Source organism: Copadichromis virginalis, linkage group LG9 (assembly GCF_057382275.1).
Source record: "Copadichromis virginalis isolate Kocher_CV1m ecotype Utaka linkage group LG9, C_Virginalis_male_GT1.1, whole genome shotgun sequence".
Taxonomy (NCBI): Eukaryota; Metazoa; Chordata; class Actinopteri; order Cichliformes; family Cichlidae; genus Copadichromis; species Copadichromis virginalis.
Window position 1 is genome coordinate 10,150,783 of NC_140626.1, and position 19,026 is coordinate 10,169,808.

Here is a 19,026-nt window from a genome sequence, read left to right on the forward strand (position 1 = left end):
ACCAGGGAATTTGATTAGAAAATGGTGAAGGATTTTCTTTTCAGTTAGAAACTGGATTTGTGTAACATGTTGGTGAAAACCCCCCAAAGAAAGCAGCATATGATCAGTCGCTATATTGCATTTAATACAAACGTCCTTCGTGTATCCTTTGAATACAGAACAGATCATTTCTGATATCTATGAGTAAACCCAACGAGCACGTGTCCCAAAAGACCCCACAGTGTTTTTATCTGGCTTTTCCCTGACAGTTAGTGGACACTGACAGATGTGTGCTGAATATGAAAGGAAACAAAAGAACTAAAGAAGGTTTGCAGTGTTAAAAACAAGAACTACATGAAGGTTGTTTCATCCTGCTGTAACTTATGACAGAAGCATCTTTTGTTTGTTTTTTCATTTATTTACACAAAGACAGATGTTGAAATAACAGGAGTAACAGTTTAATTCAATTGAAATCGGTCCAATCGTCTATAGTGAAATTATTGTTTTTCATTAGTTGGCAAAAGATGGGGGTTGTTGACGGCAATTCAGTGAATGCAACAGGGGAGGACGCCAGTTTGGATGGAGGGGAATCAGCAGGACAGATGAGATTTTGTTTAGGAGTCGAGTAGTTGTGTGAATGAGGAGAGGAGAGCACATTAGACTGCTGAGAGACGGGGAGGTAGTCAAGCACTGACCACATGTCTTCTTGGATTTCAGCAAAACAGATGGGCTCATCTCGGTCTTGGAATAATTCAACTCGGGGTTGAACTGATGCAGTTTGAGAGGCATCTACAGGAGAGGCAGGGGTGGGTGAGGGCTGCTGAGACTGCGCAGTGATGGGGAGGGGGTCGAGCTCTTCCAGCACTGACAGCAGTTCTTCCTCACTGTCTGCGACAAAGGCTTCCTCTGTCTGGAACTGAAGGGCTGCAACAGGGGAGTCCAATGAGGAAAACAAACACAGAGTTTTCATTAGCTGATACAAACTCTGTGCAGTGACTGTTTCATCATTCAGTGCAGTGATGCACACATGTAGGAACTGCATGTTGGCACTTTGGACATACATAGTTTTCTTTGGTCGACCAGGCTGGATGCTCTTTGGCATGATTCTGTCTTTCTGTTTCAGCCTGCTTGAAATATCTGGCTTTCTGGTCGTTTGAAAGCGACTTCCACTGTGGACAGAAGATCATAAGAACACACTGTGAGCACTGCTACTACACATAACTACAGGACAGCTGGGACACATGCAAAAACATGAGCAGACAACATTAACAGATGCATAAATGTATGCAGAGTTACACACTTACTCTCTGTCCCACCACTGCATTTACGGCTGCACTTCCAGGGATGTTGAGTTCAGCAATGACCTTTGGCCTCTGCTCTTTGAGATAGAGCATGAAGGCATTTGGCAGCTTCGTGACGTATGGCCCATCTTCATCCTGAATGTGTTCACTGACAGGTGTTGCCAGCTGTGGTGGCTTGTCTCGCGCTCAAAGAGGACAAAATAGAGAACAATACAGTGTTCAGCTGCCTGGCTGTGCTTTACACACAGCCCTGCTCTGGTACACCCACTATGCCGGCCTTTGTACACTCTCTCCATCTAATGATAGAGAGGAAGGATACATTCACTACTTCTAGCCTCCACTATTCAAATTGAGTATTTTCACAGTGTCCTAAAAGCTTCCTGAAAAGCCTTTACACTATTTTCCAAAACGCTGCATCCAGAGCACAGTCAGGGACTGGAAGGAGAGAGTAGATTTCCCCCATATGGACTTCTCTCTTCATTGGCTCCCAATTAAATCCCAAATAAAAATCCAAATACTTGCCCTCACACACACAAGGTCTTGAATAATCACCCCCAATTTTGTCTACAAGATCTCACAGTGCCATATCATCCCAACAGAGTGCTTTGCTCTCAGACTGCTGGCTTCCGAGGGGATTTAAAAGTACAATGGAAGGCAGAGCCATCACTTTTCAGGCCCCTCTCTGTGGAACCAGCTCCCACTTTGTATTCGGGACACAGACACTTGCTCTCATTTTTTAATTAAGCGTGAAACCTTTTTGCCAAAGTCCAATAACTAGAGAGAGGAGCCAAAGACGTCCTCGTCCCAGATTCGTCCCAAGACAGATTCACACCTATTCGCACCTTGTCTGCTGTGACCTGAAGAACTCGCGTGACCATTGCGACTCTCAAGGTGCTAAAAATCACACAAGAGTTTAAATGCGTGAGAGGCCACACTTGAGTAGCAAAGAAGCTTAGCTGATGAGATTAAATGTGCAGTTGCATGAGAGCACTAGTCTTTTTAGTGATCTACCTTTTGACCAGTTTAGAACCTGACAAGCGAGTAATCACAATGCCCACCTTGTTAATTGTCCTGAAAGCTTCATAAGCCGGACAATGACTCAGTGATGTTGCAGTTTTTCACAGCGATGGTGGTATAGTGGCGAGCATAGCTGCCTTCCAAGCAGTTGACCCGGGTTCGATTCCCGGCCATCGCAGTTGCTTCTCGCAGTGCTGTTCAAGCATGTGGGCTGCGTACTGTTTTACAGTAAAAACGTTCTCCGCTCTTTCTGCAAAGGCTTACAATGTCAGGCCAGGTGCATTCTTCATCGGCCTCGCTGCTACCGTTTGCTGTGGAAAGACGCTGTTCACACAGGCTTTGAGTTCTCATCACTTCATACATATACCTTCTTACATGACACTGTGATTGGACACGCTACTTCTTCATAAAGACACCCAGTCCCACTTTAAATATTGTGCTGAATGTTTGGAATGAAGATAACATTTTACTAACCATGTACTGATCAGCTCTTTGCGGTGGCAAAATCATCAGCTGTGTGTGTTACTGTTCATGCAAACAAGCAAGCTAATGTCAGCCAGCTAGCTTCAACCGCAGCTGTGCTGCACCGATCTCACGGAACTGCAAAACCACAAGCTTTCTCACCAAAGTCATGCAGCTACCGCATTTACAATCCAGCGTGGCCGTTGTTGTGCACATCCTACTTGAAAGACGTGTGGCGTAGGACTTGGAAGACGTATGTCTTTCAAGTATGTAGCTCCAAAACCAAATGTGGTTGTTGTGGCCGAGCGGTCAAGGCGATGGACTCGAAATCCATTGGGGTCTCCCCGCACAGGTTCGAATCCTGTCGACAACGGTCAGCTGTTTTGCGGCAGTCCAGACGTTGATTTGAGAAGAAGCCACGGCATGGAGATCACCTGAGAAGGTGCCAGGAGAAAGAGCCAGGCCTTTGCTTGTGAAAATAGAGCACGCAGAAGCAATGGACCCAGCTATGTCCTGACAAAATTAGGCACATATTCAGTAAACATGGCATCCTTCAATTGCTCTCTTAGCCACCCCAGACGTGTAGTCATCCAGGATCCTGTCTGAGTACCGCCAATGACTGATGCGTCTGACAAATGCTGATTGCTTTGCAAGAGGATTGGGATTGGAGGGACAGCGGATTTCACCGGGAATGGGACAACAGCAGAAATAGCTTCAAACATCAAACATTACTGCATGAAAAGCACAAAGAGTGGACACATTTCATTGTTTGGAACACTGCTTTTCACTTCAGCTCTTTGCATGTAAAAACTTTGCTCTTCTCCACAGCTGGCTGACGGACACGCAAAAGTGCAAGCAAGAGTGGCCACAGACCCACTATGCCGGCCTTTGTACACTCTCTCCATCTAATGATAGAGAGGAAGGATACATTCACTACTTCTAGCCTCCACTATTCAAATTCAGTATTTTCACAGCGTCCTAAAAGCTTCCTGAAAAGCCTTTACACTATTTTCCAAAACGCTGCTGTGCTGCCCCTTTAATCCTCCTCAGTTCCCTCAGTTTGAGATCCTTCCTGGGCTTGGTGTCATGGTACTCCAAGTTTTGCCAAACTTTGCAACTGTTGTAGCCCCTATGTGTGGCTGTGCTAACGACAAGAACACTTTCACATGGACTTCAGGTGCACAAGCGAGCTTTGAAGAAGTAAAAAAACTCCTGGTGAATAGTCCTGCACTGGCACTGTTTGACCCTGCCTTGCGTGTTGTGATCTCTACTGATGCAAGTGACTATGGGCTTGGTGCTGTATTTGCTCAAGTGCAACCTGATGGCACAGAAAAACCTGTGGCGTTTGCTTCCCGCACACTGCCTGCAACAGATCAAAAGTACTCAACTGTTGAAAAAGAAGCTTATGCTTGTGTGTGGGCTGCAGAGAAATGGAGAACGTATTTGTGGGGCCGACGTTTCACTCTGCGGACAGACCACCAAGCTCTGACAACGCTGCTGAGCACCAAAGGGTTTAATAGGGTTGGCATGCGCATCGCCCGCTGGTCTGCCCGCCTCCTGTGTTTTGACTATGATGTTATTTACCGCCCAGGTTCTCAGAACTATAGAGCTGACTGTCTCTCTCGCCTGCCCCTGCCCGTTTCTTCCCATTCCACATCAGATTCAGATCATGAAATGGTAGCTCAAGTTTCTGCTGCCATGTCCTCACTTCCAGTTGCGGACTTTGACTCTGCCTGTTCAACTTGCCCTGAACTGGTTGCTTTGCGTTCACAAATACAAAGTGGCTGGCCTGCCTCAATCAAAGCACTTGATGTCACGCTTGCACCTTACTACAAAATCCGTAATGAACTCTCAACCCTAAGTGATTATGTTCTTAGAGGCTCAAGGCTCATTGCACCACTTTCAGTGAGACCTAAACTGATTGCACTGGCACATGAAAGTCACCATTGTGCGCACAAAACAAAGATTAAGAGATCTCTACTGGTGGCCAAAAATGGACTCACAAGTTCAGTCTGCCATAACCTCATGCCTCCTTTGCCAGTCCAATGACAAAACTGCACATACTAATCCTGCTCCTCTCCAACCCGTCCCACTGCCTGATGGACCGTGGAAAAAACTTGGTCTTGACATTGTTGGGCCTTTTGATACTGCAATACCTGCTTGTAGATACGTCATAACATTGACTGACTACTACTCCAAATGGCCTGAGCTTGCCTTTTCACCTTATGCTACTACTGATGATGTCATTCAGTTCCTCTCATCTGTCTTTAGTCGTCATGGCAACCCAGAGAACATCATAACTGACAATGGTGCACAGTTCACCTCTGTAATGTTCACCTCATTCCTCCAGAATAGAGGCATCTCCCACAGCAGAACATCTGTCTACTACCCAGCTGCAAACGGAGCAATCGAACGGTTTCATCGTGCCCTCCGCACCTGTATCCAGACATCAATCCAGCAGTCGAAACCATGGAAGGCGACTGTGCTGGATTGGCTTCAAGTTTACTGTGCAACACCGCATGCAACTACTTCCCTCTACTTCCCTCTCCCTAAGAACTCCTGTGTGGCAGGAAGATGCGTACTATACTGGATGTACTCCCTTTGCCTCCTGCTGTGTCTCCACTGGATACGTTGCACGTCACTCAGTTCAGAAATATCAGTTGAAAATGCAACGTTACACTGATGGTAGGCGTCACGCACGGAAACCTTCTTTTCTACCAGGAGAGAGTGTGAGGATAAGGAAACCCCACCATGTTCCCAAAGGACATCCCAGATTTACCCCTCCTGTAACAGTAACAAAAGCCAAAGGCTTGAATGCCTTCTTGCTGAGTGATGGAAAGAGTTGGAATGCCACTCATCTAGCACGCTGTCGCCCAGTGACTGAAAAGAACGCTGACACTGCTAGGCTGCACCACACTCAGACTGGCTCACCTACTGCCAGAAGACTGCCACGCGTCAAGTACAAGCCTCGCTGGCACAAAGACTATATTGTAGCATAATAGGTTGCTTCCTCTCTGTGCAGGGGGATGACTGAAGGGATCACCTTGCTAATCCTTGCTGTCCAAACTGGCCTCATTGAGCTGCAGGTCATCCACAGAGCCTTCCTCCTCTCTATCATCCTCTTTATTGTTGTTGCTTCCATCCTGCAGTCCATGCTGGAGATAGCTGAGTCCTAGCCCTGGGAGCATCTAGAGGCAATTAAGATAATATACCAAAGACTTTTTTCATGTGTTTATTTTTAAGAAAACTCTGTGTCCCACTGTTTGTTTTATTTTTTACTGATCATAAACAACCAGAGGCGTGGACTCGAGTCACATGACTTGGACTCGAGTCAGACTCGAGTCATTAATTTTATGACTTTAGACTTGACTTGAAAAAATGTTCTAAGACTTGTGACTTGACTTGGACTTTTACACCAATGACCTGGGACTTGAATTGGACTTGAACCGGTTTACTTGAAAAGACTTGATATTTCACCCCAAATATAAAATTTAACATACATATTATATAGAGATTGAAAATGTGACGTCATTCAGGGGTAAAACCGCAAAGGATTCTGGGAACTCGTGGCAAGAGGTACTAGCGCACGCAGGCTTTCAATTGAAATCACAGCGATAAAAAAGAAACACAAAAATGTCAAGAAGCCGTTGTATTATTAACTGCAATAGCCGGTCGCATGACAGCCACGGGAAGCCGACGGGTAAAGAGATCGGTTGTTATCGGATTACGTTGTTGAAGAGAAATTGTTCGAGCCATGTTTCCGAAGTAACAAAGAGGCGACGGGTGGCCTGGATTGCAGCCATTCAAAGACCAAATATAACGTCCCAGAACCCTCCAGCTCACAGGTTAGTCTGCTCCAAGCATTTACACAAAGGTCAGTCTGCTGTTGTAGTTAATGCGTCATTTTCATAACATAATTGGTGATATAGGTTACAAGCAAGTCTGGCGCTGAACAGAAATTGTCGCTCCTTTGTTTGTTGTGCATAAATAGTGAATTGTCCTGACACAATATTGCGTTTCGCTTCTGTTATTTTGGTACATTGACAAAAACATATACTTTTATTCACAGGATAAAACAGGTTTTTTGTATCACTAATTGTCCAGTACGATTACAGCATACAGTATTATTGTCACTGCTACATTTCTGTAACGCGTACCAGAAATTATTTCCACTGCTAATTAATTACCGTTGAGCTCAAAGGTCCTATTAATAAACGGTTAACGATTGTGTATTTATGACGACAATTTGTGAGACTGGTAAACTTATGATATGTACGATGGTCTTTCGTTCTACACGGTGCATTTCAAGGTCCTGCACCCATCCGTCGGTAAACTGTACCTGGGCTTGTTGCAGTGACCTGAAGTTACTATCGTGCCAAACTAGGTATCCCCGACAGAATTTGTTTCCCCTGCGTCGGGAGCACACGCTGGACTGTCCAAATCACGGACAAACAGTATCCCACATTGTTGATTTTTAGTTTACAAACACTTCTTATAATGACTGACTACTCCTGACATTTTTGAGATCTTAGCTCTTTATACAACGAAGTTATAGTGGGATACAAATAATATCAGGCTGGTCCTGCCACAATTTGTTCCCCCTGTGTAAATCACGGACAAACAGTATCCCACATTGCTGATTTTTCGTTCACAAACACTTCTTATTATGACGCATTTCTCCTGAAACTTTGGAGGATTTAGCTCTTTATATAATAAAGTTACAGGAGAATAAAAATAGTTATTAGCCAAAATGTTTATGGTTTATTAAAATAATCCCATCTGATACCCCGTGAGCAATAAATATATAATTTTCTGTTGTAACCCTCAAACTGAATGGTAATGTAACGATACTAATTTTTCACAAAATGAAAACATCAGTACTTCCTGCATGCTCCCAGCACAGGGGAAACAAATTCTGTCGGGGATACCTACTTTGGCACGACACCGGTCCTACAACCGCATCCAAGAATAACATGCAGCTTATCTCAGAACTGTCGGTGAAAATTATCCTTGGAGCTAGGTTTAATTGAGCTGCATTTTAAAGAGGTGCAATTTCACAATTTGTGTGAAAATTGTCATGTGTTGAGAAAAACACAGATTTAAAAATTACATGGTCTAATATTTACATTTAGCATAACTGCAACATTATTTTTTCATTTTTTTCTTTTTAAAGACTCGAAAGGACTTGAAATTCAAAATTTCAGACTTGTGACTTTACTCGGACTTTTACACCAGTGACTTGAGACTCGACTCTGACTTGCCTGACATTACTTGAGACTCTACTTGAGACTTGAGGATAAAGACTTGAGACTTACTTGAGACTTGCAAAACAATGACTTGGTCCCACCTCTGGCTTTATCAAGTTTCATTTTCAGCGCTGTGTATTTTTCCTGCACGTCTTCAAGCTTGCAGTCCGTTTGTTTCTGTTTAATTTCTTGTTGCTTTTGTTCTTGAAGCAACTCTTTATTTTTGTTCAGTGTTTTATCAAGCTTTACCTGAAGCGCTTTGTATTTTTCCTCCATGCCTTGGAGTTTGCACTGCTTCATGTCCTGTTGTTGTTTTTCTTGGAGGAGTTCTTAATTTTTTTTGCAGAGCTTCATTAAGCTTGATTTGCAAGCCTTTGTTGTGTTTCTCCATGTCCTGGAGCTTGAAATCCATTTCCTTCTGTTTTATCTCCTGTAGCCTTTTTTCTTGAAGAAACTCTTCATTTGTGTGCGGTCTTTCATCAAGCTTTACTTGCAGCTCCTGATTCTTTTTGTCCTTCAGCACTAGTTTTTCTAGTGCTTTATCAAGCTTTGCTTGGAGCTCAAAGTTTCTTCCCTGCATTTCTAGGAGTTCCATTTCTTTCAACTTTTGAATATCTTCCTTTTCTAGAAGCTGGTTGAATGATTTGTCTACTTGATCAGGAAGTTGAATTTTGTCTTCCTGATCACAAAGAGGAGAGTTGGGCTTTACTGTTTTTTTCTGTTTTCTCTGAGACATGTTTGAATCTGTAAACTGTCACTCTGTTTATATCTGAATTAACTAATTTCAAGAAACTGTTGCAATTACCTGGACTGCCTCAGCCCAGGTGATGTAACATTAGCAGACAGAGGGTTTGATGTTGCAGAATCTTTGGAGCTGTACCATGCTGAACTGAAGAGCCCAGCTTTCACCAAAAGGAAGAACTAACTGGGCCCTAGATTGCCCAATCAAATCTCTTAATGCCACCTGCCCTCTCCTACATTAACTGTGGGCTCACCTTGTAGAACAGAGTTGAGTGTGGAAGAAATGGCAAAAATATGGAGCTGAAAAGCTGAGAGAGAAAAAGAAATGATAAATAAATCAATGTGTCAAATTAACTGACATGTTAGCTGGTAGAGTGCCCACTGCATTATATATATATCATCTCTTTTTTATAATAAATAATCAAAAACTTTATTTAAACTAAGATTTTAAAAAATATGTGCAGTGATTGATGTGCTCTCAGACATGTGCTTCAATCCACACACAAATACAAAACAATCTGACCACACGTACAACTGTTTCACAAACTCTATAAAGCATTCACACTCCAATGGATGCATCAGAAAGCAGCTTGGGATTACAATCTTGTCCAAGGATATTTCGCCTGCAGACTGGAGCAGCCAGGGATCAAACCAGAAAACTTTCTGATCAAAAGCTGACTTGTGCTAAATGCTGAACGGCAGCCAACCCATTTTAGCCATTTAATGAATGTGCCATTTAATCTTGGCTGCAGCCAAGATTAAATGGCACATTCATTAATTACAGAGTTACGGATTGTTACATGGAACTCAAAAGAAATAATGAACCCATCTCGTGTCCTGTGTCTTCTATAGCTGTCTGTACTTTTACCTCCAAAGTTCATCAGCAAACATGTTTGCAGGCCTCTAATTATCAGGCTGTACTCAAGCGCTTGAATTCAACCTAAAAGCTGTGCTGTCATACAGAACCAAGTACCCTCCGCGGAAACTATAGCTAATGTCACAACTGGATCTGATGAGACAGCTATGATTTCTGGACTTGAAGTAAATAATCCTGAATCAATTTATACAACATCAGTTTGTTTGTTTTGCTTTCATAACAAATAGTTTGAGCCATATACAAATACAGAAGTGACAAATGGAAACATATTTACAATCCAAAGTCAGACTAACAGTTTTCAGTAGCACAGTCTTTTATTTACAGTCTGCTTCTCCTGGTGGTAAACCTCTATCACATGTTTGGATTAAAAATTAGGCCTATATAGCTGCTGGTTCCAGTTTAAGCAATATGTTAAAAATACTAAATTCTTCATTGATTTGAGCTGTGGGGTTTGCTATACACTGGCAGAAAATTGTAGAGTAAATGGTGAAAACGAACAAACCAAATAACAAGATCCTTGAATTCCATCTTTTTTATTAACAGAAACTCCAACAAATTTGTGCCCAATTGATGATGTTTGGGACATGAAAAGTCCAGTCCAGCAGGTGGCGGTAATGCGCCTTAAAGCTTTAACCGCCAAAAAATACAAGAGCAGAAGAAGAAGAAGCCGAGTTCCCGCTTTATGGCGTTTTTCTCTCCGATTATTGTCAAGACTGATTTAAAGGTAAGCACCGAGCTAATATTAATCCGAGTCTAGTTAATCTTGAGTTTAGCTCCTGAATGAGGCTTTCTGTTGCTCTCCTCGGTGTCTCTTCTCAAGTTTTTGTGAACAAGTTGGAAAAAAAATCTGACTAAATTGACTCAAGCTGCTTTAAACTAATTTACAGAAAGATATCAGCAAAAGGTTGTGAAACACAGAGAAGAAAAGAATTTTATTAGAAGAAAGCTTTTAAATGAGCTCATTGTAATCAGAGTTTGTGTTGTTTTATTAGTCTGTTATTAAGGCTACTTAGCATCTCTGTGGCACCTGCACAGCTTATGAATGCAGCTTGCTAACTAAGCTAGCTAGCGCCACCCTTCTTCCATATAAGGTCACTTCCGGCTCCAAAAGACCCAACATGTTGGCGGTAAAAGTGCTATAATGAAATACATTTATGAGAAATGTAAAAATAAATGTGTTCCAGGCTAAAACACAGCTGCCTTTATCAGCGCAAAGTTGTGATGAGGCTTACTCAGATGATGGCTCAGATTTCTACACCCACTCGGATATACAGATGAAATCAAGACAAGTACATCAATACAAAAATTCACACGATTGTTCAAAATATAATAAATTGCATGAATATAGGAAATCTTCCTCTCAGTGACTGAGTTGTCTCATTGTGTCCTCATTTTTTATAAATCAAGGCCTGAGTAACCCAACCTTAAGTGTTCATTAAGGTTTTTGTCACATAGATAGAAAATAAACTCAGAGATTAAGCGGCTGTTATAAACAGAGTGATTAGTTTATGTAAAAAATGTAGTTTGTTGTTGTTCTGGTTTACGTGCTGAAAATGGTTTTATTTGTGTATGTTCAATGTGTTAGACTTGTACATAGTTAAATATATGATCAAATAATGTTGAATCCTGGATATGGATTTGTAAGCAATGAAATTTGAAATAAGGGGGTAGGAACAAGAAAACTTCATCCTACTCCTTTTCGAGCACACACATTCTGTAGACATAGATATTTACATGAAAACTTGATGATTTTTAAGTTTTGTTATTTTTATTTTTTTCTGTTGTTATTTCAATTATATTTGCATGTTTGAAATAAATTTTATCTATCTATCTATCTATCTATCTATCTATCTATCTATCTATCTATCTATCTATCTATCTATCATTTCTCACGGCACACGTATATTGTCGGGTTTTTTCTTGGCCAGGGCATATTTTAAAGAGGAATTGCTCTCCTGGTACTGGTGTGCCATACTGCTGAATTTGGTATCGGTGCTCAAACCTTTTGTGTTTGTTTCAAACAAGTTGTCCACCCAGGGAAGCTAAAATGTGTTCTGTGTGTTCTCAGATGAACATATGAGACACTTTGACTCTTCAGTGCAGTGTGGAGCTTAACAAAGTTCTGTTTTGTGTCCCAGCTGATCAGGAGGAGGAGAAGAGTCTGACGGAGCAGCAGAGGAAATTTCAGCTACTTGGACTCAGCTCAGCCACTGCAGAGAAAACAATGAGCTCAACACAGAAGGTGACAGATACTAGTGTTAAGAAATACTCCATTAAAAGCTGAAGTACTGATATGTATATTTTATGCTAAACTAAGTGAACCTTGTGCAATATTAATGTAATGTAGAAATAATGTATACAATGTATACAATGCCTACATCTTAGACGGTGACGTTGCCTCTAAACATCAAAATGAGCAGGAAGATGTTAAAGTGGGATTCAGCAGGATTCAACCCTAAAATCAGCTGTAGTGGCTCAGTGTGGGGAAAAGGGTCACAGCTCACAATCATTTCTATTGAGAGCTCCAGTAGATTTTTTTAATGTACAGGCTGTGATCAGCTGACCTGCTGCTCTCTGTGAATTCATCCAGATGTCTGCAGATGTTTCACGAGTTGTCCTGGCTGATTTCCTTTCTCTACACTGACAGTACACTGTCTTTATATTAGACACTAAACTGTTGGTATGTGGGTGGAGCTCAGTGAATGAATGTCAGCATCATGAGCTTAAGTTTAAGTTAATCTCTGCTACACTTGATGTAATCTAACTCTGACATGAGCACCACAGTCACTGTGCACCAGTCACACACTGTTCTTTACTTAAATCCATCACATTACAGTAAACTTGCCTGCTTATCCTGCACTAACCTGCAGAGGATTTTGCTGCAGTCTTTACATCACATTGTGAGACAAACTGCACACAAACAGTTTGTGTGTTTACTGATGTTTGTTGGGCTGATAGAATTGCTGCATTTGAAATTACCTGCCACATAAAAAATATTACTCCATTTATTCTCGCTCGTCTTCTGTATTGCTAACTAGATGTTGAAATACCGCGACCGCAACTTATCAGCACCTGCAGTCGTTCAGGTTCTGGTGGTGTTTGGTGCCACACTCCACCTTCAGGTTTAAAACTAGTGTTAATGGAGGGAGTTTGAAGCTTCAGTTTGTTTAATGACTGCATTTCACTCACTGCCTCTGCTTGTATCTCTGTCACTGCAGGACCAACGTGGACCGAGAAGTCAGCGCTCTCAGGAGGCCGACAAACCTCACAGAAGCAAGAGAGAGAAAAAAAACACCTGTGACAAGTGTGGGAAGGATTTTACCTGGAAGTTTAAACTAAAACAACATCAGCTCATCCACACTGGAGAGAGACCGTTCAGCTGTGACTTGTGTGGAAAGTCGTTTTCCTGGAAGAATTCCCTGAAAACACACCAAGTCGTCCACAGTGGAGTTAAAGCTTACAGCTGTGATCAGTGTGGCAGAGCTTTTACTCACAGTAGCCACTTGCAGAGACATCTAGTTACCCACTCTGGAGTTAAGGCATACAGCTGTGACATCTGTGGAAAAACTTTCAGCCAGCTATGGTACCGAAATATACACCTACGCATTCACTCCGGAGAAGATGTGTACTGGTGTGATCAGTGTGGTAAATACTTTACAACAGACGCACAGTTACAACACCACATGTTTACCCACACTGAGGAGAGACCTTATCAATGTGACCTGTGTGAGAAGACTTTTAAAACTCCACAGTACCTGAGACAACACCAACAGATCCACACCAGAAAGAGACTCTACAAGTGCAGTTACTGTGAGGTTTGTATTTTTATTTTATTCTTGTAAGTTCAGTCTGACTGTTTGGAACAAGTCTGCTCATTAAATCGTGTTAGCATGTTAGCACTTCTACTGCACCGAAGAGTAGCTCTGAGCCATTATTCAGGTTTTCATTTCATTTAAGTGTAAGTCAGATGTTACTGTAATATTAAATAAGTATTGCTGTAGTATTATGGTGGTAGTATTGTAGTTATTGTAGCCCAGTAAACTGAGTGTGTTAATTGAAACAGTAAAATGTAATTGGACGTCTGCAGAGATGCTCTTTATTTCAGGCGACTTTCAGGATAAAAGTGTTGAAGGACTGACTTACACTGTCTTTGTGTCTTTGTTTAGAAGCAGAGCGACACAGATGGATCCACTTCTCAACCCTGTCATCGCTGTGGTGGTGGGAAAGACTTTCGTTGTGACATCTGTGGAAAAACTTTCAGTCAGCAAGCCGGCCTAAAAATGCATCAACGTAAACACACTGGAGACAAACTGAAATACTGCAAAGAATGTGGGAGAAGCTTCCCCACATCAGCTGAGTTAAAACGACATGAACTCTTTCACAGTGGGGTCAAAAAGCACCTCTGTGATCAGTGTGGGTCATCCTTCACCACTGCAGGTCACCTTAAAACACACAAACGAGTCCACACAGGAGCGAAACCATACAAGTGCAGACACTGTGACAAAAGCTTCTCACAGTCAGGTAATCGTAACGAGCATGAACGTACACACATGGAAGGAAACTACAGCTGTGAGCAGTGTGACAAGAGCTTCAGTAATCTCAGTTCATACTCTGCACACAAACGATCCCACGTTACTACTAAACTGTTTCACTGTTACCACTGTGCCAAAACATTCACTTCATCATCTGCTCTGTGCAAACATCAGCGCGATCACGCAGGGCTGAAATCGTTCCCATCACAGGATCAGAGTGAATCTGAAGAGAGAGAAACATCCTCTGGTTTCAGAGTCCAACTTAAAACCCTGGAGATCAGGCTCCACAGAGCTCAGGTCGGCTCTCCTTAAGTTTAAGTTTAAGTTCAAATGAGGCTGTGAATCAAACTTCCTGTAGTTCCATTTTAATCTTTATAAATTGTTCTTCTGTTTGTGTTCAGTCGTTACCTTTTTTTTTTCAGTGGTTGGATTAAAAATCAGTTTTCTGTTGTTTAAGTTTTTATTGAATGTATTTTGTTAAATAAAGTTAAAATATTGTTAAATAAAGAATTGTTTGAACGACAAAGATTTTGAGCCATGATGTCATTTCCTGTATTTCAGAGTAAAGACTGAAGTAACAAATGGAAACATGTTTACAGTCATGGAATAAACACTGATGGGTCATCTGTAGGAAGTACTATTGCTGACCTGACAGACTCGACCTTGTTTACAAAGAAAGAAAGGAACTGATGACATGTGTCAGCAGAGGCTTTCAGGGTTGTTTAGAGTAGAGCTGATAGTCTTAAAGAGAACATGGCGATTATGACAATTTAACACAATGATCTGAGAAAAATATCTGTTTCTTTCATTTTTACTGTATTCTGATCAAATTTCCAACATTCTTTTAACATTTCAAAAGAAACCTGCAAATTGTCTTTCTTCCACTTTCACACTTGGCCCTAAAAACACCAACATCCGTGCATCACCCTTGTGTCAGTCTAATGAACCTAACATGTGATTGATACATAACACACATTCACACTGGCTGCATATATCAGTCCGGGGGGGCAGAGCAGAACTCTGTATGAATCAGACGCGCTCACATATTCAGGCTTTCCAGAGGCGTTTACCATCAGAAGAAGCAGAACAATGAATCATCAGCACCCCGCAGAAGAACACAGCAAGCAACAACTCTAACAATAAAGACGTGCTGGAGCCAAAAGATGCAGATAGCAAGTTTTAAACGATAACGCACAGGATCAAAGGGGGAGAGGGTAAAAACCCACTGCCTCCTGAGATAAAGATCAGCAAGTCAAGCTGGCAGCAGACGACACAAAACGCTCTCTGGAGGAGGCGGCGACTGTGGAGCAGGCCGACGGAGAGGCGGATCGGCAGACAGGAAGCTCCCGGGGTCCCACAACAAGATGTTGCGCGTCAGACTGGAGCAGGATATCCCCATGTTGGTGACACTGCCCATCGAGGTACAGCCCAACTTGGCAAACCAACCCTTCCCTTTCTTGGACACCACACTGGCTGATCTGGGCATCCAAGACTGAGTCTCACTCTGTGTGGGGACGTTTTTTTGTTTTTGTTTGTTTTTTAAGAAGCAATCATGTGTATATATTCAGCTCAGAGCTGAAGGAGAGGGTGGTTTGGGTTGACAACAAGAAGACCCATCCTAGAGGTACGGCGGTGGGATCCAACTGCAGGGATGTGGTCAGATGGCAGTCTGTGGAAATCAGGTGACAGTGAGAGCAACTTGATTTTCCTATTTTGTCCTTCAGATACGAGTGAAAGCCCAGATGCCAGGAGACAAGCAGCTCCAGGAGGTCCTGTACAGCACCGAGGTCCACACTGACCGCTCCTTCTGCTGCACTGGAATGGATATCCTGCCCTGGAAACAGACGTGTGCAGGTCTAGAAGCAGTTTAAATCCCATACTTTTTTGATCTGTGAGGCTCTTAATGTCACGTCTGCAGCCATGAAAGTCAGCTCAGGGTTTCTTGATTCTGATTTTTCTTTGCTGTGTCACATTTAGCTCATATCTGCATTGCCATGCCCTGAAAACAAGCTGCCGAGCTTTAGTCAGGCTCAGGGACAACGGGAGATCTGAGGAGCAACACGATGAGAACAACTAAAACTGAACAAACTTAACATCTGATTACCTTTTTTATTTGTAAGAAAAAGTTTAACATGAACGCGCCAACTGTCCACAGCAAAGCTTATTATGACAAGACTGCTTTTATTCAGTGATGTCAAAGTGTCATCACTTCATACCTCTGAACTGACATTAGATGTATTGCATACCTTGTTAGAATTACACTGTTGAAGCATTTGTAAAAAGCTTCTGTCCTTGTTAATTTATGTTTTAGGATAAGTTTTTGGGCTGTGTAAGGTCACAGGTTGCATTTCTGAGCAGAGTAGTAAAGGTAAAGTAAGTGTTTTCAAAACTAGCCACTCAGCATGTGTACAAACAGTGAGAAATCTCTGAAGAAAACCGTTTGAAGGAGCAAGAGCACACGCTTTTCTCCACAGGTTAAAGCCCGCTGACTCCCAAAGAGCAATGGGAATGAAAAACTCTCCTTAGCAGATTAAATCCATTACTTCACACTCTTGAGAACAAAGCAAGAAGTGTGTCCAAACCGCGTAAAGAACAGCAGCAGCGATTTATAGTGAACCAGGAAATCAAAATACAGAACACAGGATGGTGAACCCGAACTCCTAACATAAGAAAAAGTAAACACGGCATGCACGTTAACAAGGGTCTCTGCTGTGCAGGAAGTGAGGTCACAGCTGCTTGGACCTCAGCACTGTGGTTCTGGGCAAACTTTCTCATGAGTGCTACTGAAATGTTCTGGCTTTCTGTGGAGGAGAAACAAACTGAGAGTTAGAGGTCAACACTGGAGACAGATCACTACAAAAGAACCAAATACTGATGAGAGTGCTGTGCACGATGCTAAGAGACATTAGATATGAAGCTCTGAGTCATGAGGGTTCATTCAAAGGAATTTTAACATGCAATCTGATGAGTTATTCTGCATGTGGCCATAGAAATCTTCACCTTTATCAACATCCTTGTTGCCCACGACATGACTGGAAGCAGCAACTATGGGTTTCATTAAATTCACGACCTGAAAGAGATAAAAAAAATAAAATAAAAACATTTAAGAAAAAAGTGTAATTAAAAATATTTTTAAAATTTAGGGACAAAATGCACAATGTGAAGTAGTTCAAGATTTACATCAGAGCATGTCAAAGTTTCTGCATGTGTTGGATTGTAAGAATAACTGATTTAACATTTAATAAAAGAAATGATTGGTTGGAAGTTTTTCCTTTCAAAGCATCTTTCTAAACATGTGAACAGCTGCTCTTTAATAATCAATATGAATCAAAGACTTCTGTCAACACAAAATAAATGTAAGGAAACACTTTCCTGTGCAACATCCAGTTTCTATAACTGACGACAAGCTTGGACCACAGTGATCTAAACTCATCCTCTACATTGGAAATGTAAACAAATGTAAATGTGGTTTTTACTGTACCAGAGCAGGGCTGTGTGTGTAGAGCACAGCCAGGCAGCTGAACACTGTATTGTTCTCTTTTTGGTCCTCTTCGAGCGGGAGACGAGCCACCAAAGCTGGCAACACCGGTCAGTGAACACATTCAGTTTTCAGGCCCCTCTTCTGTGGAACCAGCTTCCAGTTTGGATTCAGGAGACAAGATTTCAAGATTAGGCTTAAAACTTTCCTTTTTGCTAAAGCATATATTTAGGGCTGGACCAGGTGACCTTGAATCCTCCCTTAGTTATGCTGCAATAGACGTAGGCTGCCGGGGATTCCCATGATGCATTGAGTTTTTCCTTTCCAGTCTCCTTTCTCACTCACTATGTATTAATAGACCTCTCTGCATTGAATCATATCTGTTATTAACCTCTGTCTCTCTTCCACAGCAGGTCTTTTATCCTGTTTTCCTTCTCTCACCCCAACCGGTCGCAGCAGATGGCCCCGCCCCTCCCTGAGCCTGGTTCTGCTGGAGGTTTCTTCCTGTTAAAAGGGAGTTTTTCCTTCCCACTGTCGCCAAAGTGCTTGCTCATAGGGGGTCATATGATTGTTGGGTTTTTCTCTGTATCTATGAAGCGCCTTGAGGCGACTTTTGTTGTGATTTGGCGCTATATAAATAAAATTGAATTGAATTGAATTATCTGAGGAAGAAGCAGAGTTGGTTTGTTTCCAGCTGAAATCATCCAGGCTCAGGAATTTGAATCGATCCACATCATTTCTGCTTGAACTAGAGAACATGAGTGTCGACTTACATTTGGTCTGTGAGACACATGTCATAGTGACAGTATTTGGGTTAATATGGCATTACTCACCCTGGTCGCATTTCTTCAATATCAGGCACCAAGTTCAGGAACTCGTTCTTTTGCAGCCCGCGCAAGGTGGGAGGTCTCCAGAGTGGGAACCATCGGGAAGTTTTCACAGTCTGAGCAGGAGGGACTGGAGGCACGTGAGCTGTTCTCAGGGGTCCTTTAACACAAATCACACCAAGTTAGAATCAAATAGATAACCTGTCAATAACCGTTTGCAGATCGAGGTCAATGTTCCTAAAAATATGTTTACTTCTGGCCCATGGAGCCACAGCGCGAGTCCGAGAGAGAGGGGCAGGTAGAGGAAGGGGTGAGGGTAGCACTGCTGAAGCTCGTCACGGATGGATCACGTCCGATCGGTGAGATGAGAGAAAGCTGAAGTGAAACAACAGCAGGATGAGGTAGACGTCAATATAGGAACTCCCTGATGTGACACAGAAAGGCTATTTTTTTATTTCTTTGTATTATTTCTCACCTTGCAGTCACTGATGCTGTTCACCAGCTGCTTGTATTCAGTATTGAAGGTGTGTGTCAGAAGGCGCAGGCACTACAACACAACAGGAACA

General features: G+C 42.3%; 3 protein-coding genes and 2 non-coding genes across 5 annotated transcripts; 3 read left to right on the forward strand and 2 right to left on the reverse strand.

The window, feature by feature from the left end:
* Positions 1 to 102: 102 nt before the first annotated feature.
* On the reverse strand, positions 103 to 2,596 carry LOC146701254 (transcription factor 7-like). Its single transcript, XM_085467716.1, has 3 exons — positions 1,284 to 2,596; positions 1,041 to 1,148; positions 103 to 903 (listed from the first exon to the last, which is right to left on the reverse strand). The coding sequence occupies exons 1-3, from the start codon at positions 1,371 to 1,373 to the stop codon at positions 769 to 771; spliced, it is 333 nt and encodes a 110-aa protein (XP_085323842.1). The 5' UTR covers positions 1,374 to 2,596; the 3' UTR covers positions 103 to 768.
* On the forward strand, positions 2,404 to 2,475 carry trnag-ucc (transfer RNA glycine (anticodon UCC)). Its single transcript has one exon. It is a non-coding gene; the product is annotated as a tRNA-Gly (tRNA).
* A 454-nt stretch (positions 2,597 to 3,050) lies between the features above and the next one.
* trnas-cga (transfer RNA serine (anticodon CGA)) lies at positions 3,051 to 3,132 on the forward strand. The gene has a single exon. It is a non-coding gene; the product is annotated as a tRNA-Ser (tRNA).
* A 6,818-nt stretch (positions 3,133 to 9,950) lies between these two features.
* On the forward strand, positions 9,951 to 14,683 carry LOC146701257 (uncharacterized). The gene is made up of 4 exons (XM_085467635.1): positions 9,951 to 10,347; positions 11,762 to 11,865; positions 12,842 to 13,438; positions 13,790 to 14,683. The coding sequence occupies exons 2-4, from the start codon at positions 11,848 to 11,850 to the stop codon at positions 14,465 to 14,467; spliced, it is 1,293 nt and encodes a 430-aa protein (XP_085323761.1). The 5' UTR covers positions 9,951 to 10,347; positions 11,762 to 11,847; the 3' UTR covers positions 14,468 to 14,683.
* A 3,114-nt stretch (positions 14,684 to 17,797) lies between these two features.
* Positions 17,798 to 19,007, reverse strand: LOC146701258 (kinesin-like protein KIF1B; the record flags this gene model as incomplete). Its single annotated transcript, XM_085468870.1, has 3 exons — positions 17,798 to 18,620; positions 18,714 to 18,835; positions 18,936 to 19,007. Coding segments are annotated over 3 exons (327 nt in total), but the record flags the coding sequence as incomplete, so codon positions are not given.
* Positions 19,008 to 19,026: the final 19 nt, after the last annotated feature.